Below are 19080 nucleotides of genomic sequence, written 5' to 3'. Positions count from 1 at the left end.
CGATCAAACCATAACAGGCCCGACCTGACTGTTGAAAGCGGTAGACTGCCACCTACTGGCCAGAAATGATACATTTTAGGCTGAAATTCAGCACTAATCCAGCCCAGAAATTTAGATACATGCATTTCAGTGAAGAGATTGCAGACTACTGTATATTTGAAAGCTACATTAATGACCAAAAACATGAATAATGTTTCCTTTTACTATCGCAGTCACAGTGAGTAACCGATGGTGCTCAGCTCCTGATCTCTTTAAAGGTTGTTTGTACTCTATGGTTCTGAAATCTAACTGCTTCTGTTGGTCACATCTGCTTCTGGGTGAAGAAACAAGGAAGTATGTCACTCCAGTGCATATAATGAAAGTCACTGATGTATTTGATTTGCCATAATTAGCCCAACGGGCAGTGTCCATCCCAATAACCAAGCTTTGATTTAAATTGGCATTCAGGATATTCCTTCCTCTGATAGAACATCCTCTTGTAGGATCAACTGGTCAACAGACATCCCAAAGTCAAGAGGGACTCCAACAGCAAGATGCTTTTTCTAACGCACTCTTAATCAATCCAAATTCCAGCCAATCCTGGTGCTTGACAGGTATAATGTAGAGACTAGAGCTTGAGACACAGATCACCGGGGGGGGGGGGAGGAGGCAAAGCCAAGGACCAGCTAGTCCAAACCCAGTGCTGCTGCACCCACAGATGAGTCTGCAGTCTGTCAGTAGCTGCATGGGCCTGCAGAAGAATATGAGACAAAGCAGAACCAAAGCTGCACACCGATGTTCAAAGACCTATTCAAGTAAAACATCTGATCTGAATGAATTCAGGCTGACAGACCTTTTCTTAAAGTCAGTAGGTCTGCCATCTGTCCTTAATATGTACTTAATGTAACCATGAACATGAGCTGTCTGTGTCACACGCCATCAGCTCAGCAGCTCTGTCACTGGGACACTGCGTACATTACATTCCCCATCTCTCCCTCGGCTGTCTGTGCCATGACCGCATCGATGAGCCCATCAAAACAAAACTGGAGGGTATGTGGGGGGGGGGGGGGCAATCACAAATTAGTACAACAGCCATGAAAGTCAGGGACTCGTTACTCAGCTGGTCTTGTGGGTCCTTTGTCTGGGGTGGGGGGGCAGGTCTGCAGTACTGGTGAAGCTGGTGGATGAGGGCACTGAACCCCAGTGGGGGGGCCCAACTCATTCCCAGGGTCAAACAATAAGACAGTAACAAGAGGAGCATTGTAGGGGGCAGGAGGCCCAGGACAGGGGGGCGCAAGGAACTGTCAAGGGCCTAGAGAGGAACCGTGTGATGCCCACTGGCGCCAACGGCAGAGGAACCAGCCAGACAGATGCCACTGAGGGGGGCACTTCAAGCCGCCCGTCCCAAAGCCACCGTTAAAAGCCGTACTGCAGCCTCTTCCACGCGAGGTCGAGGCATCTGCCAGTCTGAATTACACAGGGAGCGTCAGGTGAGATTCCCGGGCAATTTCAGGCTGAATCTCATCTCCTCCACACTCTGATAACTGACCTTCATTAGCGAGTGGCTAATTGAATCTGCAGAACTTCCAGCTGAATTCAAACATACACGACGAGGGCTGGATATGGCCTGTTGTCAGTATGTCTGTATTCATAAAATGTCATTTAATCATTTCTGACATGTAAGCTGAGCAATGTGGATCTGCATCGCATTTACTTTGCTACAACCTTCTAGGAATGGGAGAAAAATTATTTTAAGAGGTAGGAAAAGAGCCAATAAAGCCATCTTGTTATAGCGTTAAATAAATACTTTAGTTTAACCTGATTTTAGCTGACAATTCAGCCACCGACTTAACACAAGGCAAATAAAGTACAACCCCCTCCAAGATTCCTCCAGCATAAATCAAAATAGTTCAATAAGGACTAGCTGGCGTTTACCAGCCAAAGGCTCTTGACAAGACCAGCGATGAATCACCACAGGAACACAAAGGATCGCACAAGCTCTGCGCCACCTGCTGTCATATACTTACCACGACCTTTATTCTACACCAAGTTTTGTTTATGGATTTTACCTGGTCACTCATTTGCCCAAAAACTAGTGTAAGAATGTCATACGAAAAAACAAGGTTAGCACTGCTTATCAAAGGAGCTGAATATTCCTAACTTTGGTATCAGCACTATAGTAAAGCAACAGTTTTAAGACATTCTTTATAAAGCAAGGATTAGTAACAGGAGTCATGAGTCGGGGTTTCTCACTCATCCTGCAAAACCTGGGAAATACTCAACCAATTTTCAATGTCCACATATTCAGATCTTCAAACGGCAACATGTCTTTATGAACGTATCCATTGTGTAGATGATGGTAGTTTAATGCGCAAACTCGGATCTGAAGGATTTTTTTTTGAGTAGTGTGGGTTTATATAACCTCATATCCTGGGTCCTTCCCTCCCCCAAAATGACATTTGTGCCTTTCTGATGAATGGACGTCTGGCCTGTGAATTCCGTAACCTTCCATGTGGACATTTCAGATCTGGTGACACACTCCCAGTCTCAGCTAAAGGATGAAGAAGTAATCTTTTTACGATCAAAACAGAGGAACTAGTCTGATTCAGCTCCACATTCACTGGTAAAATTAGTTCAAAATTGACGGCACATTTATGAAAAACGCTACCTATTCTTACAGATCTATATCAGGACAGAACAGAAGCAGACGTGCTTACAGGAATTGAGCATGGATAATTCACCCCACCCCCCCCCCTCGCCAGTACATGTCATTTACAGAGACTGTCATTAACAGGGCGGGTCTGGGTGGGGGAGTGGAGGCAGTACCCCTGTGACATGTATGGCACCCCCTGTGCCCCCCCGATGGACTCAATGGGGGCGCACCATGTGGCTGAGTCACTGTTGGTGAAAAGCAAAATTAATGACAAAAATTATGAAGCTTGTGGAAGCGAGACAAGAAATTAGAGAGAATTACAAGTTTGTGGAAACTGTACAGTGAGACTGCAAAGCGTAAAGAACTCATCAGTTCTCAAAATTGTCCTTTGCTTCTTAATGTCAATTTACTGTAATACTTAAAGGACATTAAGATCAAACGCATGTGGCCCCTCTAACAGAACAACTGGCCCCAATCTGCCCCCCCCCAGAGCTGAAATGGTGTAGCACCTCCACTGGTCATTAGAAACTGGAGGCCCTTAGCTCTAAAGGGACCCCCCCCCCCCCCCCAAATGCAGAAAGAACCCAGTCCAAGTCATGGGTACAGTAAGACATTTTCTTTGGCTTCTGTTGTCACAGAAAGGGCAAAATGACCTTCTGTAATACCTACAGCCAAGGCGGAACCACAGAAATAAGCATAACTGATGTCGTCACTGTACAGACAAGCTGTAGAGCTTTATTTCACATTAGAAAATAAACAAATCACTTAATGAATTTATATGTACACATATACATACATCCTATATACATGCTAACTATGTCATTTATCGTATTCTGAGCAGACTTGGTCCACTTCTGTACCTAAGGAGGTGGGAGACGTTTATTTCTGACCTATTGGAAGTCTAGCTTTGAAATGGCACAAAAATTCACATCCCTGATGGTCGCTGGAGTTCAGGTTGGCCCTGGAACGTCGGGCTCTGTACAGCTGGGATGAACATGCACCCTGTATTACATAGTTGCCTTTGGCAGTGTTAAGTTACAGGAAAGTCAATTCATGCTTGTAGGCACCTTTACATATTGACATTAGACAATAATAAATAGATGTAATAATTCTGCACCAACTTTCATAAAAATAAAAAAAAATAAAAAACTCAAGTCTTTCAGGAATGACTAACAACAAACACAAAAGCACCTCTCATGGGGGGGTGGGGGCGGCAATGAAGAGAAGAGACAGCCGTCACTTCAAAAAACCACAAAGCAATCAGATTCTGATATAGGGGAGCGTATGACCCCCCCCCCCCCTCACATACACACCTAACATGGCTTGCAAAACATAGGTCCCTCCCACCCCACAGGTGGGATTATCCTACTGCATGGGTAACAAACTCCATTTTAGCACCAGTTTAGCACAGCTGTGCACGTGCTGAAGTGTTCTAGACATTCAGATCATTAGGAGGTGTGACAGCTTAACTCCTGTGTTGTGTGCAGTGAGCCTCTGTCGGGGGGGGGGGGGGGGAGGGGGGGTCACAGAGCCTTCCCAAGTCAATTTACTAACGGAAATTCATAAACCCCCCCACCAGCTGAACTAAAAACCTGCACAGAACTCGATGTGTGGCGTGAACAACCAGTTTAGAGGAATTTATCAAGTAAATTGCACCTAAATGCAGGTGCTTAGGACCAGACCATCGGGTTAAATATTCTAAAATAGGAGTTAAATACTGAGTCTTCTATAGATTCTGTAGAAGGCAGAACAGAACAATATTCCCAAAAGGTCCTTCCAGGCCTGACTGCTCAGGATTAGCGACGACCTCATCTACAGCAACGTGTGTGTAGAGTCCGATTTAAATCACACCACGGTAGAGGAGTGTCTTCAGGAAGACATTTCATTGGGTAAAAGGAAAATAAAAGCAGGTAAAATCCTTTTCACAGCCTAAGTACAGCTTACAAAAATCAATCCATTTAAAAATAAAAAGCTGCCATAAATTTCTAGAAAAAAACCTGAGCGGAGGGGCGGAGGCCGGCAGGCAGATTGGCTCAGGTGAGCCCCCCCATGGAGGGTGTCAGGCTCAGGGGGAAACGCCCTTCTCTGTACTTTTGGGGGGTGTCAAGATTCCTCCAGCAGGAATGGGGGAGAGTTGGGGGGTGCTCGTCTGCTTCTGCTGAACATTACCCTGAAAGCAGAGACACCACATTCAAAATTGGAAGGAAATTTTTAAACAGATACTGCCACAATTTGACCGTAACGGAAAAAACTGTAGCTGGTAGCCCTACGACCAACACGATTGCACTAGCAGCGAGGATGCAAAATGGCCAGTTTCATGTCATTACGGTGAACATAAACACCCCATCAAACACCACGGTAGTCAGGATTCGAGTCAGGAGGCCCACCAGCATGAGCAGGTAATCCACGTGTGTTTGGATGTTGTGTCTGTCCTCCGGAGCTATTTTCTTGAATTCCTTGAGCTGCACAGGACACTCGCACGCTGCCTTCATGAACGGCGACATCCAGGTGAAGCAGTCGCCCAAAGTGTCCCACGTCAGACCTACAGAAGCCACCGTGAAGCCAGGAGTTACAGGAAGCAGCTTTGTGTGACACTGGCAGTCTGACTTAACTTGGCGACACACAGGAAAACCACACTGGAGTACAGGAGGAAATCTGAAAGGTCATGAACGCCTTTGAGGAAGCTTCTCACAGGAAAGGGAGCGCTGCGTTACCTGACACTCTCTCGACGGCTTCGAACGACGTGAAGTGACAGAAGGCCACAGCTGCCAGAATTCCATAGTGATACTTCAGCGAATTAATATCAAGGATGCACAGATCTAGGAGCTGAGGGAATCCAGCGTTAGTGCACAGATAAGGCGTCCCAGACAGTCATATGCATATGTAGTGCGGTACTGCTAAATACTACGAGCATGTAGAGGTGTTAGCAAACGCCCTTGAATGTTGGGACCTGATCAGCTTACCTGAGAGATCTGTACAAAGGTCTCTTGAGAAAACTGAGGTATTAGAAAATTGATGTCATCCTTCAAAGAGGCCACTTGAATGTATAGTTTCAGCCATGAGATTACAGTCTCTGGACACAGGTCCCAATTCAAGGCCTGTAGAGGCAGGGGGAGGAGAGACACTTAGTATACAATACATTTTATTTGCCTACCAAGACTGGCTGGTCATGAAGAACAGGAGTACCTTCAAGATGATGAGCTCCATCTCCAGGATTTCCTCCTCGTCACAGGCACCGTCCGTAACGTAGGCAAAATCGTGCAGTTTGGGGGCATAGATTTCCTGAGGAGGAACATGAGAAGTTGGCAACAGGCTGGAGGGAAGACGAACAAATGCAGAGAGAAAAGGCTGAAGGGCAAGGCTGACCGCCGCATACCGCCAAGACCGTACCTCCATCTTAGCAGCGATGAAGAGAGACGTGATGCCAATCAGCTGTAGCCTGTTCTTCTGCACGTCCACTTGTGTCAGCATGAACCGATCGAAGTAGTCCTGGGCTAGGTAGAAGGTCTCTCGATGGAGTGTGTACACCTCACTCACCTGGAAGAAGGAGCACATCACAAGCTTGTACAACTCCCAGTGTCTGCCGTCCTTAACGTTCAGACAGGAAAATGCTTTTGAACAATTAAATCAGGTTTTAACCATTAGCCTTATAATGTTTGATAAGAGACATACACAATATCCCAGCTTGCTCTCCATGAGTTCTAGATTCAGCACAGGGACAAACAGGGTGCAGTGACCATGGGGGCAGGACACTGCTCAAGGGCCCCAATGCTGGTGTGATTACTCTGCCGGTCACAGCGTTTTATGGCAACGCTGAATGGAGTTCCACATTTTTACCTCCAGGAGCCAATCGAGGAGAATGGACCTCATCTTGGGCTGCAGTGCAGGATGGCGTTCCATGAGGCTCCGGTCATGAACGTACTTCAGCTCTTTGCTCAGCATGTTGACCCAGACGTCCTCGGAACTAGCCCAACTGCAAAAAAAACCCCACACGATTCAGGGGGGCACACTGAGGCCTGGTATAGCCCTGTGGGCACGTTTTAATCTGCTTACCGCAAGCCTGAGACCAGTGGTAACACACGCCGGTAATAAAACGGAACATTACAACATGCTGAACACGGCAGTCAGCAACTACTCAGGAAGAACCTCAGAACGAGTCACGCTTTTCGCAAAGGGTGGCGGGAACATTAAGGTAATGTGCAAAGGGCTCGATGATATTCGGACATAAAGCGATAGAACCAAAGGTCCAGGTACCTCAAACACGGCAGAGACGGAGCTTTGATGAAGAGGTTTTTGAACCTGTACTGCTTGAACCCAGACAGGTTGCTGGTCACCTCTTCATCTTTGCAGGGCGTCTCTATTAGGATGCAAGGGCTGACGGCTCCTTGCGCCCACCGGTTCTGAAATGTCCAAATGAAAAGGTTACGGAACCTACAACAAATTCACAGGCCAGACGTCCATTCATCAGAAAGGCACAAATGTCATTTTGGTGGAGGGAAGGACCCAGGATATGAGGTTATATAAACCCACACTACTCAAAAAAAAAATCCTTCAGATCCGAGTTTGCGCATTAAACTACCATCATCTACACAATGGATACGTTCATAAAGACACTTTGCAGCCACGCCATTGTTCGTTAACATATTTCATTTCAGTTGCAGATTTATATAATATTATATACCTGGATTTCATAGCTGTGCTTTTTCGCAGAGAGAGGTGCTTTTCTTTTGCTGCACTGTAAAAGGTAAAGAGGCGTTCAAAACGGTAACACACACTTCTAGCGATTTACACGCACTGCATATACCAATCATACATTTTATGTGCACAAACCTCCGATTTCCTTTTTCTTGCCACTTTGCCTTTCTCTGCGGGGGCATTTTCGTCCCTGGGCTGTAACGTGACTCGAGCGCTGCAAAACGTACCAGCGGGGTATAAGCAGAGAGGATACGGCCGGGCAGTTTTATCAATAATACTACTAATAATACAATACAACCAAAATTATATTTGTGTTTTATTATTATTGAGAAAAAATAAAACATTTAGTTGCAGTTCTCAGTTTCCCCAGGTACGGCTCTTACCTGCGTCTTGACATTGTGTGAGCGATTAACGAGCGGGACTTCCTATAAATAAAATCAAAAACAATGCATTAACAAATACAATTAATTAAACTCAAATGCTAAAAGGCATCACAGCTAACAGATTTTTCGTAGAAGTTCTCCCATGGCCGGACACAGCTCCAAGGCGGTAAAGTCGCAACCCCCCCCCCCCTTAAAAAAAAAACTCTGTTACTCACGAAACTAAAAATGCTCACAATTCTTATTAAGATACTTTAAAAGGCGGGCTCCAGAGTGGGCACTGGGGCTGGCTGCCCTGCTGAAAGGCGGCTTTGGGCGCCCGGTGCCCCGGCTTGAGGCGCCGCGGCTACGCGCCAATTCGGCGGAGCGGGAGGATCAACCTTTGTCACGTAGCGGCCGGGTTAGTTAGCCGGGCGCCGGGGCAGACAGCCGGCAAACCCGGCCAGATAACCCAAAGTACACCGGATGGTTAGATTAAACACTCGCCAGATCATTTTCTGACCATCGGATTCAGAACAACAACGAAGTAAAAAAATGCAGTTAAACCGGCACTTCCCCTCGCAGGACCAGCTCCGCCGGAGATAGTGCGCCGAAGCACCATTCTGCCGCCAATCAGACATTCAACTTGTAATGACAATCTAACTACCCACCCGGTACATAAAGGCGGTTTAACCCGGGGGACGCGGTCATAACAGAACCCGAAATACCAAGGGCCGGTCCAAAAGCAGCCGAGACCCACCAGAGCCTGATCTAAGCTGTGCGGACACTACATGATCATGTGCCTTACTCAAACCCCCAGTCCCTAAAGCGCAGATGGCTAAATCACCTCCGGAAAAGCGCCTTTGCGAAGCGGGACTCGGTGACGGCACCCCAGCAGACCTTACCAGCTAAGCGCCGCGAATAAAAGTATCAGCTGGCGCCGGCGCCAAGCCTTATAAGTCAGGCGGCGCGGCGCCAATGCGCAGGCGCGGTCCCTGCCCTGGCCGCGCACCCGTCAGCGAAGAAGGTGTTTCAAAACTGAACATCCTCGCTGAAAATCCCATATATAAACGGAAATAAATAAATATAAAGGTCTGTCATTCTCTATAGTACGTTGGACGGTTCTAACCTTGGTAAATAAAGTAAAGAAATTTATTCTGAATGTATTGCGGGAAAGAGGTGGAGACAGCTCCGCTGCCATAAAGGAGGAGTTCGGAGAAAAATTTGAAAAAGGAGGCCTTTCCCCTTTTTCCGGTCAAAGGCGAAAGACGCCGAAACGCAGCGCTTTGCCAGCCCTATGAGGGCCGCCGGTGAAATACGGCGAAAATCTGACGTGTTCGGTAAAATTACAGATTCTGCGGGTTCCTGGCTCGGGTTTGGCCCGCCTCTGGGAGGGGCTTCGCCGGCACGTCGACCAATCGGAGGGAGACAGAAGGAGACAACGTGCTCGGCGCAGAATGTAAACAAACCGAGCCGGCATGCCGAAAGCTCCACTTTCTGCTGCTCATCCGAGAGAGCAGACACCTAATTCTGCTTTAAGTATTCGACGCGGCTCTACGACGCCTCTTTAAGAATAAGATGCCAAATTGTAACTAGCAAAATTACATGTTATTTAAACGTGACGCAGCGGCACTGGGTTACACATGTGCAGTAATTAATTTGTATCGCCCAGAAATGTATTTATGGGATCACCTGAAGAACATGAACTCAAAATAACTCAAAAAAGTATTTATATTGGTGTTCCCACGGAGCGAGCAGAAATTATGAAAACATTATCCATAGTCTCCTTTGTTCATGTAAGCTAAACTCCTTACAGGAATTTTTTTGGACAGTGGACGTATTTCTGTATTGTATACAGGGGCATCATAAGAAATATTAGAGAAGAGCACGCACGAATCTGTCCACTACCACGTACCGAAAAAACCGGGGGCGAGAGGGGGCAAACGGGCCCTTTATTCTGGCTTTTATTGTGGAAACTTATTGTACTTAAACTTACCAAAGAAACCCTGTACAACTCTAAAATAATACATGCATGCTTTCCAAAATGAGATTCAGTATTAACATTTATTAAACAAACTAACAAAGATGTTATACGTTTTATTGAAGACTGGTGGGTTACAACATGGTTAAAATATTCCAAGATTTTAAAAAGAAACATACTACGTTATTCTCACTTGTCCGTTTTGCTGACCTTAAAAAGTAAGGATTTTGTAGTCATCTGTCATACATCCAAACATCAAAGTATACTCAGATAAATAAGGACTAACGCTAATTCCTACACTTTTTGGCGAAGTGCTGCATTATTCCAGTAACCTATAAAGAAAACGCGCAACGTCTAACACTTGAAAGCTGTTACACAAACATAAACGTGTTCGTCACACTTTAAACAAAAAGGGTTGCTACATTTGCTTATAAAAGTGTATAGAGCAAAGTGGCTCAAAGAAACTACCTTTTGTGCATAGTTGATTTTCTGCTGTTTGTCGTCCATTCGGACAGTTCAAGTTATTAATGCAATGACGTACTGTGAACCTGGAAGGCACGTGATCCCCAACAAGTAATTCAAGGCAGAAGTAAAATAATCATCCCTGTTGCAACAAAAACAAGACAACTGAAAGGGTCCTTCTAGCACTGGAGGTTTTTCCGTTCACTTCCACAGTTGACCTTATTTCACAAAGAAAAAAAAACAGACGCTTAAAAGAAAGCGACTTTGCTAGATATAACGACAAGAAAAATTACAGATTCAGGGGAAATTAGCAATAGACCGCAGTAGTACAGCCACTTTCGCGGGTAAAAACACATTTGGACACACTGCGATACACACTGAAGAAAACGCAGAGTTAGTGCTCATTAGACAACCGAAATAGGCCATGCGTATTCGTATAAATAAAACAAATTTTCCCAAACAGAAGCGGCCATTTTGCTACACGTGTGGATAAGTCTACCCAAGCAGGGGCTCCGACTCGTTATGACACCGCCATCGTCTCGCCGACATTCAAAGACAGAGAAATCGAAAAAACTGAAGGTTTGAAGACAACCCGCCAAAACAGAACCTGTTTGCAAACACAAAAATACAAAAACAAAACATCAGGATATAACGCTACTGTAGGCTAAAATAAGTTGCTAGTTTTTGGTTTAAATATTTCGTTAAATATTTCTCAATTAAATGCAACTAAGAGTAAACAAATACAGACAGTTACAGTATACTGAACAAATACATTAAAAATTCACTCAGTCTTCTGATCGGCTTTTAACAGTCAGTTGAGAAAAGTTTTAGCTAGAAAGTGAGTTTCACAGTCCTCACGCCAGCAACTAATTAAGTCCTGTTATTTTCTAAAGAAACACGCATTTCCTTAAAAATAATAATAATTAAAAAAAGACATACATGTCCACAAGGCCACAAACTAACTCCTGGACACATTTGGAAGGTTTTACAGTATGTACCAACAGGAACTGCTGTCAAGTAATCTGCAACTGTAAAGATGATCTTTCATGACCCTGAGAAGCATACTGCAGATTTAGAACAATTACGTTTTAAAGATACAATAAAACACTTTAAAATCTTCACCTAGGTGGAATCTAACAATATACAACCATGCAACTACACCACACGCACACTAACATACTCTGAATTTTGCACACACATAATACACGCTTCTGTATACAAACTTCATATTGATAAGAAATATTTTCACTTTTTTTTTCCTTTTAAAAATATTTTTGGAATTAATTTTCTTTTTTATCCCCTTTTTTAATATACATTTTTTTCAGTTTAATCCATAATGAATACAAGGCTTTTAGTGATAATTAACCATAAAAAAAATAGTGTGAATGTACTGATTTACAAAGTTTAGGGCAGATTCCCTCTGAGCTGCACAACAGGAAACAGAGAGTAAGGATTTAGGTTTATATTGCACATGTGTGATAAAAACGTCAGATGCATGACTCTCCAGCTCTGTGGAAACGTTAGCAAAAGCGCAGAGGAGGTTTCTCATCTTGGGACACGTCCCCTTCACTCTGAAGAGCTCACGGCAGCACCTGACTATACCCCTAAAAGCAGACAGTCACCGCTCTTTCCAAACACCCGTACGTTTCCGTGCTTTTTGCTGTCAGAGGGAAACTGCCTCAGCAACTTGATTACACACACAGCCAGCATTCCGGCATGGCTGCAGGGGTGTCCAGCAGGGGGCGATCTCAGTAGTTGAACTGCCGCTGTACCGGCTGGTGCACGGGCAGCCCGCTGCCCTTGGCCTGCCGGACAGTGCCCTCGCGCGACAGGTTGAGGCGGCGGAGGGCGTTGCGAGACAGCCGGTGCTTCTGGACGCCGTCCCGGACGCGCTGAGCGAGCCGGCCCAGCTTGGCCTGCTCCAGGAGGCCGGCATGAGCCGAAAGAGCAGCTGCGTAGCAACCAGCATGGAGTCCGGGGGCACGCGGGACGTCCACTCTGCAGACAGACAGCGGCACGTCAATAAGGTGCCGCCGGCCGCCCCCCCACACACATAAAATGCTTCATTGAATTAAATCTACATTCTAAACATGTCATGTTAAATCTACAAATATACCAATGCATTTTGTTGGTAGCTGGAGCAAACAAAGAATGAGTCTTCAGGTCAAGCTACACAATGCAATTTTGTAGCTTATCACACTCTGCCAATCACTTTTTAAAATAAGATATAATCAGATTATATAATTAAGATTATATAATCATATAATCAGGGGCGCTGCTGGAGGTTTGTGGCCCCATGTAAGCATATGTTGGGCCCCAACCCAGACCAAGTTATGTATCAAATTTTTTTTAAGGCCCCTGTCACTCAGAGGCCATTGGAATCGTCCTAACTGCCCCCCCCGCCCCCCTTTTATGATGCCCCTGTATACAATACAGAAATACGTCCACTGTCCAAAAAATTCCTGTTAGGAGTTTAGCTTACATGAACAAAGGAGACTATGGATAATGTTTTCATAATTTCTGCTCGCTCCGTGGGAACACCATAGCGCATGAGTGCCCCCCCCCCCCACCACCATCTGCACATTAATGTGGACATAAGTGTGATGCTGAATTGAGAACCTGTCAGCTGACTGGAAACACTGGTGCCCAGTGGATAGAAGGGAAGAGGAACACTGGATGCTGGCAGGTGCACGGAGGGGAGGGGTGTGTACCTGAGGAGAGACTGGTCGAGCGAGCGAGAGGTGTCAGTGGCCAGGGCAGGCCGAGGCAAGTGTCCCGCATACACGGACATGCTGGGGTGTTCGATGAGCAGGTCCTCCAGGGGGCTGGTCTCCAGCAGCACGGGTTCGAGGCCACTGGCCGTAAAGCAGGGCGGCGGCGTGACGAACCAGCTCTCCTCCAGCGCCACCGTGCCCAGCTGCAGGAAGCCGTCGTCCTCGGCGTCGTCCAGCGAGGAGCAGGAGGAGCAGCAGGCTGGCGGCTTGCCCACCGCGAGCCCGTCCTGTGGGGGCGTCCCGACGGACACCTCGCCGTGGGGGCTGGAGCAGGCCTCAGCTGCGGGGAAGATAACTGTGGTCAGAGCGGCTGCGTTCACAAACCCGTCACAACACAGCAGAGCCTTCAAAGCAAAGGACAAAACACAAGTCACTTAAATATTCATGCTAAGAGGCTCATCCCTGCACGGTCCTGTCAACATTCAGACTGTATTACCCTTTTTTGGCCTCCAGGGGGCACTAGGAAACACTTCACAAGGATCAAATTAAACTAGATCCTCCTTAATGCAACCACAGGTCAGCGCCGCCCTGTCAGTGATCAGTATAGCTCTTACAACAAACCCTGGTTCAGTCACTGTCACAATTTCAGCGACATATTGGGTTTCTCTGTGACATCACAGTCAAATTGATGTCAAAGTGACCAGCATGGAAAATAAACCTGAATCCTGCACACAAACAACTACGTGGGAGAAAAACAAAAACATCCTTTAATGATGATGGGGAGGTTAGTATCTGCTGCTTGGGACGCTACAAGAAACTCACAAAATGCAAGTTCCCCAAAGCTCAAAAAAACCATGCTACTAAAATCATGACTTGAGTGAAGGAAAAAAAAGATCTTCTTATGAACAATTTTCAGTCCTTCCATCACGCTATCCAGAATGGCTGTGTGCCGGTCTGGAACCTGTCAATTTCAATTAAGCACCAAGATAATTGAGTGACTCAAAGACTATTGAGTGTTCATTCAAGGGAATCTTAAAATACATCCCGATACACTAAATTCAACATAATCACCTGAAGAGCAAGACAGGGAACCAAAAGGGGGGGGTCACTACGAGGAGCACCATGCTTATTGCATCTTTAGAGGACACCTAAAGAGGAAGACAGGGTTATGCCCCCCCGCCCCCACCACATGGTGACATGCAGAGGTGACTCGTAACCCAGGGGTGAGACTGAGCTCCCCCCGGCAGACAAAAAGAAAAAAGAAAAAAAAAGCAGCACTTCTGTCACCCCCTCAGAAAAAAAAACACAGACCCCCTGACTCACACTCATGCTAACATGCTGCGTTTTACACACAGACTACTTCGCATAGACAGAAATGGCCGCCAGAGAAGTAAACATGTCCCAGGAGAGGCCCAGCAGGCGGGAACTCAGACTCACTTCCGCTTTGACTTCAGCGTTTGTCATGTGACGTGAAACACCGTTGTGCAAAAATGGCCGCATGGGGTGACCAGCATGGGACAGTGGCCCTCAATGCTGATTACACTGGGCACTGTATCTAAGCAAGTATCAGAGATACATGGAAGGGCAGCAGAAGGGAGACCGTGGGCTGTTACCTCTGACAACCGAAAACCTCAAGCCCAACAGCTACCTGACTGTGTCTTACACCCGAACCGGGGAGCATTTGTGCACATGAAACACCCCATAGCACAGGCACTTACACCTGTGACCTCCGTGTAAGCGGGGAAGGTGTAGGAACCCGCACAGCGCATGGGCCCCCAGGTCGGCGGGTTACCTAGGTAATCGACAAGAATCCACTCGTTCTCCTCCTCCTTCTCGTCGAAGCCGAGGTCCGCCTCGCAGCTGCCATCGTCCTGCTCATCGTCCCCGAACAGGGCACTGGCAAACCTGTGGAACATGCTGGAAGCCCCCCAGGCGTCGAGAACGCGTCTCCGGCCGGCTGCGGGTGAGAACGGGGCGCCTTGCTCATTGGCCGCCGACGCTGCTCCGGACGGCGTAGGAGGTGAGGGCGGGGCTCACTGGTGCGCAGGACTCCCGGCTCATCGGGCAAAGGCGGGATGGACGGCAGACATACTTTGCCTGTGTGGAGTGAGTGTCTGTGGATAGGAAGGCAGAAGCACGTTCATCATTAAAGCAGGTAAATGGCAAAGGGACCAGGCAGGAAAAGACCAGGCAAGACTGGGAAAAAAACAACGCTATGATCAGATTGGTAAGACTGAATTCCAATTCAGTCACAGCGAAACTTCCAAACCAGCAGTAAACAAAGCAACTTGAATAACAGCCATTTTATTAACCACATTCTGTAGCATACATGCATGGTATATAAGTCACTCTCTGGCATACAGCTGCATATTGGCTGCTAAGTCGACACGATTGACCTTTCACTCTCATCAGCAGGCCAGTCATTTTAGAAAACTGACGTCAGGCCAACAGCCTCTTTTGGATCATGGGAGATATAGTCAGGAGCAGAGGAGAGAACTCTGATCTGAAACCAGTGGTTAGGGATATCACTGGGAGATCACCAGGGCCACCGGAGAGAAGAAAGCCCCCCCCCCCCCCAGCAGAGAGCTAGGGTGAAAGGTCAAAGCTCTGCATCCAAGGGGCTGCTGTCGTCTCACAAAGGCCGAGACACACTAAGGACAGGTCTCAGAATAAGATCTAGCAGAAATCCTAGACAGATGACTATTACATAACAATACTATTTACATTTAAAACTTTCATCCAAAGCAACTGGGAATGTTAGTGATTAATGCAGCTGGTTAAATTTCACGATCAGTGCCACATTTAAATGCATAAAGTCCTCTGGGGAATCAGGACATCCACATTCTAATAAAAACCATCTTAACCACTTTTTAGTAGTTGTTTATCCATACAGAACAAGCCCATTATTGAGGACAGTTATGCTCAGCTAAGAGTAAACCTTGCAGCTTCTCTTTGGAAAACAATAAAAAACACACTATCCAAACAATAGTTCTACCAGCTGCATTTGAGAGAAAATGGCTTACTAATCGGCACGGGATTACAACACCACAGAACATCTGGTGTACCCTGATTTGGCCGTGATCTTCGGATTAGGGGCACCAAAACTGGGACGCGGCAGAGATAAGCGCAGACAGACGCCCTAGAAAGCCAGAGACAGACGGCAATGCAAGCAGCCATCAAAACCGGACGAGCAACATGGATAAAATATCTAATGTGCACCTAACGAGCAAGTGCAGAGAAACTGCCAGGCATTCTGGGTGAGTGCGGAGTTCTCAAGCCAGTTAGGCTGGTTTTCAGTCACGACAGATGTCTACAATCCGTTTATGTTATACACTTCGCATGCACAATAGGCATCGGTTACCGACGTCCATCTGCAAAGAGTTACGCAAATAGCGTAAAGACACGCAAACGTGTTCTGCATTTACGCTCCACACTGGATAAGATGGTCCTATTGCTATATGTAACATAATTTGAATAATACGCATCTTTACACAAGTGTCAACAGGCCACACTACGAACCTACTCCATCTGTTCAACGACAGCAAATTATCATCCACTACCAGCATTTCATTCGGAGAGAAAAGGCTGATAAGCGGCAGAAGTATCGGCTGGACTTGTAACGTAACCGCAAATGCATTTCAAAATGCGGTTTTAGACACAGGAGACGAGTCTAAAAATATACCGAGCTACTAACACTTTTTGAAGCGATAATTAATTACCCACCAAGTGAAGGATAACTAGCGGAGCATATGACGTCAGCCCACGGCAAATTGGCCCTCCGGCGCGTGCGTGGTGCAAGCAGAATGCGTAAGGCATAACCATAACTTGATCAGTTAACTAGGAAGGTGCAAGAACCCTTTCAAACTTGACAGATCTGTTACACAGACCACCATTTTCAGCAAAGGTAATCATGTACTTGTACAGAAAAAAATGCGAATGGACAAAAAAAAAAATCCGTACTCGAGTAAACAAAAAAAAAAACATAATGGTTCGCCAAACTAAAAGTGAAAGATTTTAAACGTTTTTCGTAGATTGATACCCTTAATATTTCCCCCAAAACGTCGCTTCGGCCTGGCCGATTAGATATGCATCGGTCCGGAGTCGGTCGTCCACGGGGGTGGTGGCTTGCAATTCCACCAAAAAGCAAGATCCGACCACAAATTTTAGAAATATGTGTTTCCAGGCGGTGTCTATCGCGAAATACGGCGTTTTTAAACACTCCGGTCGAGAATAAGAACCGCGGGTAAATATCTGTACGCCAGCGCCATAGGTCTCGGCTCGTTAACCCGCCTGTCTGTCCCTCCAGCTTATCAAAGCTAGAAATATCAAGTCCGGGTGACCGTCACTTCTTTTCTTGTAATGCATTATCTTCGTCCGTCACGATCGATCGCCGAAACGATCAACCGCTAACAACAGCCGATCCGCAGAAAAAAATTAAACTTTTTTTTTTTTGTTTCCTGCTACTGAAACACAACAACTTAAAACTCACCTGCGGCAAGAACAACGTAATCAGAAAAATATTTCTAAAGGAAAAAAATCTTTTGACTTTGAGGTAGTAAGTAGTTTATTTATATATATATATACACACTTAAAAATTCTTCGCAGAAGAAATAATGTATGATGGACCAGCTGCGCTGCACCCCGTCCGCTCTGCCTGCCTTTCCCGACTTCCCAACTCCGCTCTTTGTTATTGTTGTGGAACATTAACAGCTGATCCGCGATGACGTATGGGAGCCACGCCCACTGGCGGGGCCTGTCGGTCAGACGCTAGCCAATCAGACGCCACCGTGCACTGCGACAGCCTGTCACTAACGCACGTGACACCCTGAGCGAGAGCAGATCGGAAAGTTAGTGCGGACAAAAACTACGAATTTTAATATTCAACTGTTGTCCAGAGAAACTTCACTTTTGAGAAGGGGAGTTCATTGTGACCGACGTCCTGATATTATTTGATCGTTACTCATTAATATTTCAAAATATGAGCCAATAAAATCTAAATAGGCAGAATCTGATCATAGACTACAGAGAACCGCATACAGGCTAAGGCGGGTTCGTAAGCCGGGACAATGACCATCATGTCCGGCGTTTCTACAGGTTGCAGAGTTTTTTTTAACGGTGAACCCCTTCAATTCTAAGTTCAAGTAACACCCCTAATATATAGAGCATATTATCACCAGGAACACTAAAATTAATCAACATTTTACCTTAATCTCCATTGCTTAAAAAATGTAAATTAAAAACAGAATGGACGCAGTTAAAAAAATGTTAACAAAAATCAGCACAATCATGCAAAACGTTAGTTTTAGAGTATTTACTTCTGTGATGATTACTGGACATGGGAAGAGGGCGGTTGAAGGAGTTTGGGTCTGATCTGGCACATCCATTTAAGCATCGCCAGCGTGAAATATAGGAAAATGCTGTTGAACTGCATGACTGGACATGGGGAGTGAAGGCTCTTGTCTAACTAGAGGAGAACATTCTCCCTGAAAGGCAAATATTTTTCCCCAGCTACTGTTTAGCAGTTGGGTATGACGTAAATGTTGTGAATTTGTATGAATAATAATGACGCCATATTCGATGCGTAACTTTACTAGGCTGTCCTGTGGTTTCCTACCTTGACCTCTTCACGTCCAATCAACATCCTGTCAACTCTTCAAATATGTCCAAAGATAAGGACGGATATTATTTTGGTAGAAAAGTGAGGAATCCAGTACTTTAATATGAAAAATACAGCAATTCGGTATTTTTTAGATTTGTTTCCATAAAACCTTTAAACTATAAACAATTTATTAAAAATATTTTGCTAATCGTGTTTAACAAATAGGGGATTTTTTGTCATGGGATTAATTTCTATTATTTTAACAAAATAAAGGCGAATTAGTAAATTGCAGCGATGCCGTAATGTTTGAGCAGCGCGGCGAGCCGTACAGTCCATGTCCTACTCATTCGCACTCGACACTTCTTACATAAGCCGGTTAATATTTACAGCCCCAGCCGTGCAGAGGCAGCGTTATAGCAGAAGGTGCTTTCCATGCACCGACCCCTGAGAAATGTTTACGCTCTGACTAAGCGGTCACTTTGGGTTCGGGGAGGCAGATTTTCACATCATCCCGAAATATATTCTGGGAATTTCCTGCAAATGGAGGTATATGATGCTGACCTTTAAAAGTTTATTTTAAGTGTTTTGGTACTTGTCTTACACTGAAGGAAGAAGTAAAGAATATTTCATTTTCCTTA

At 45.7% G+C, this 19080-nt stretch overlaps 2 protein-coding genes across 7 annotated transcripts; both read right to left on the bottom strand.

Annotated features, from left to right (window-relative positions):
* Window positions 1-3336: 3336 nt before the first annotated feature.
* ccne2 (cyclin E2) lies at window positions 3337-8921 on the bottom strand. Of its 3 annotated transcripts, none has more exons than XM_023796486.2 (12): window positions 8816-8921; window positions 7711-7752; window positions 7463-7541; window positions 7314-7367; window positions 6887-7032; window positions 6470-6605; window positions 6023-6169; window positions 5819-5914; window positions 5596-5730; window positions 5347-5458; window positions 5020-5174; window positions 3337-4802 (listed from the first exon to the last, which is right to left on the bottom strand). In XM_023796486.2, exons 2-12 carry the CDS (start codon window positions 7722-7724, stop codon window positions 4698-4700), a joined length of 1179 nt encoding a protein of 392 aa, XP_023652254.2. In that variant the 5' UTR covers window positions 7725-7752; window positions 8816-8921; the 3' UTR covers window positions 3337-4697. The 3 variants fall into 3 exon arrangements, with proteins under 3 accessions (XP_023652254.2, XP_023652252.2, XP_023652253.2); XM_023796484.2 differs by lacking the exon at window positions 8816-8921 and adding an exon at window positions 8534-8650; XM_023796485.2 differs by lacking the exon at window positions 8816-8921 and adding an exon at window positions 8592-8646.
* An 810-nt stretch (window positions 8922-9731) lies between these two features.
* Window positions 9732-17523, bottom strand: tp53inp1 (tumor protein p53 inducible nuclear protein 1). Of its 4 annotated transcripts, none has more exons than XM_023796502.2 (4): window positions 17333-17523; window positions 14636-14957; window positions 12841-13183; window positions 9732-12127 (listed from the first exon to the last, which is right to left on the bottom strand). In XM_023796502.2, the coding sequence occupies exons 2-4, from the start codon at window positions 14757-14759 to the stop codon at window positions 11878-11880; spliced, it is 717 nt and encodes a 238-aa protein (XP_023652270.2). In that variant the 5' UTR covers window positions 14760-14957; window positions 17333-17523; the 3' UTR covers window positions 9732-11877. The 4 variants fall into 4 exon arrangements, with proteins under 4 accessions (XP_023652270.2, XP_023652272.2, XP_023652274.2 ...); XM_023796504.2 differs by having other exon boundaries at window positions 17432-17517; XM_023796506.2 differs by lacking the exon at window positions 17333-17523 and adding an exon at window positions 16567-17279.
* Between the last annotated feature and the right edge of the window lie 1557 nt (window positions 17524-19080).

The sequence above is a fragment of the Paramormyrops kingsleyae genome, chromosome 9 (genome assembly GCF_048594095.1).
Source record: "Paramormyrops kingsleyae isolate MSU_618 chromosome 9, PKINGS_0.4, whole genome shotgun sequence".
Lineage (NCBI taxonomy): Eukaryota > Metazoa > Chordata > Actinopteri > Osteoglossiformes > Mormyridae > Paramormyrops > Paramormyrops kingsleyae.
The sequence above is the reverse complement of the archived record's forward strand: the minus strand, read 5'-3'. Positions and strand labels throughout refer to the sequence as shown.

Coding starts and splice junctions, on each gene's coding strand:
- ccne2 (XM_023796486.2), bottom strand. Junction 7,033..7,313: donor AGCACAGCTATGAAATCCAG/GTATATAATATT, acceptor TGGACATTTCAG/AACCGGTGGGCGCAAGGAGC. Junction 5,915..6,022: donor TCATCGCTGCTAAGATGGAG/GTACGGTCTTGG, acceptor GTTCCTCCTCAG/GAAATCTATGCCCCCAAACT.
- tp53inp1 (XM_023796502.2), bottom strand. CDS start 14,759: ATGTTCCACAGGTTTGCCAGTGCCCTGTTCGGGGACGATGAGCAGGAC. Junction 13,184..14,635: donor GATTCTTGTCGATTACCTAG/GTAACCCGCCGA, acceptor TCTTCCCCGCAG/CTGAGGCCTGCTCCAGCCCC. Junction 12,128..12,840: donor CTCGACCAGTCTCTCCTCAG/GTACACACCCCT, acceptor GTCTGTCTGCAG/AGTGGACGTCCCGCGTGCCC.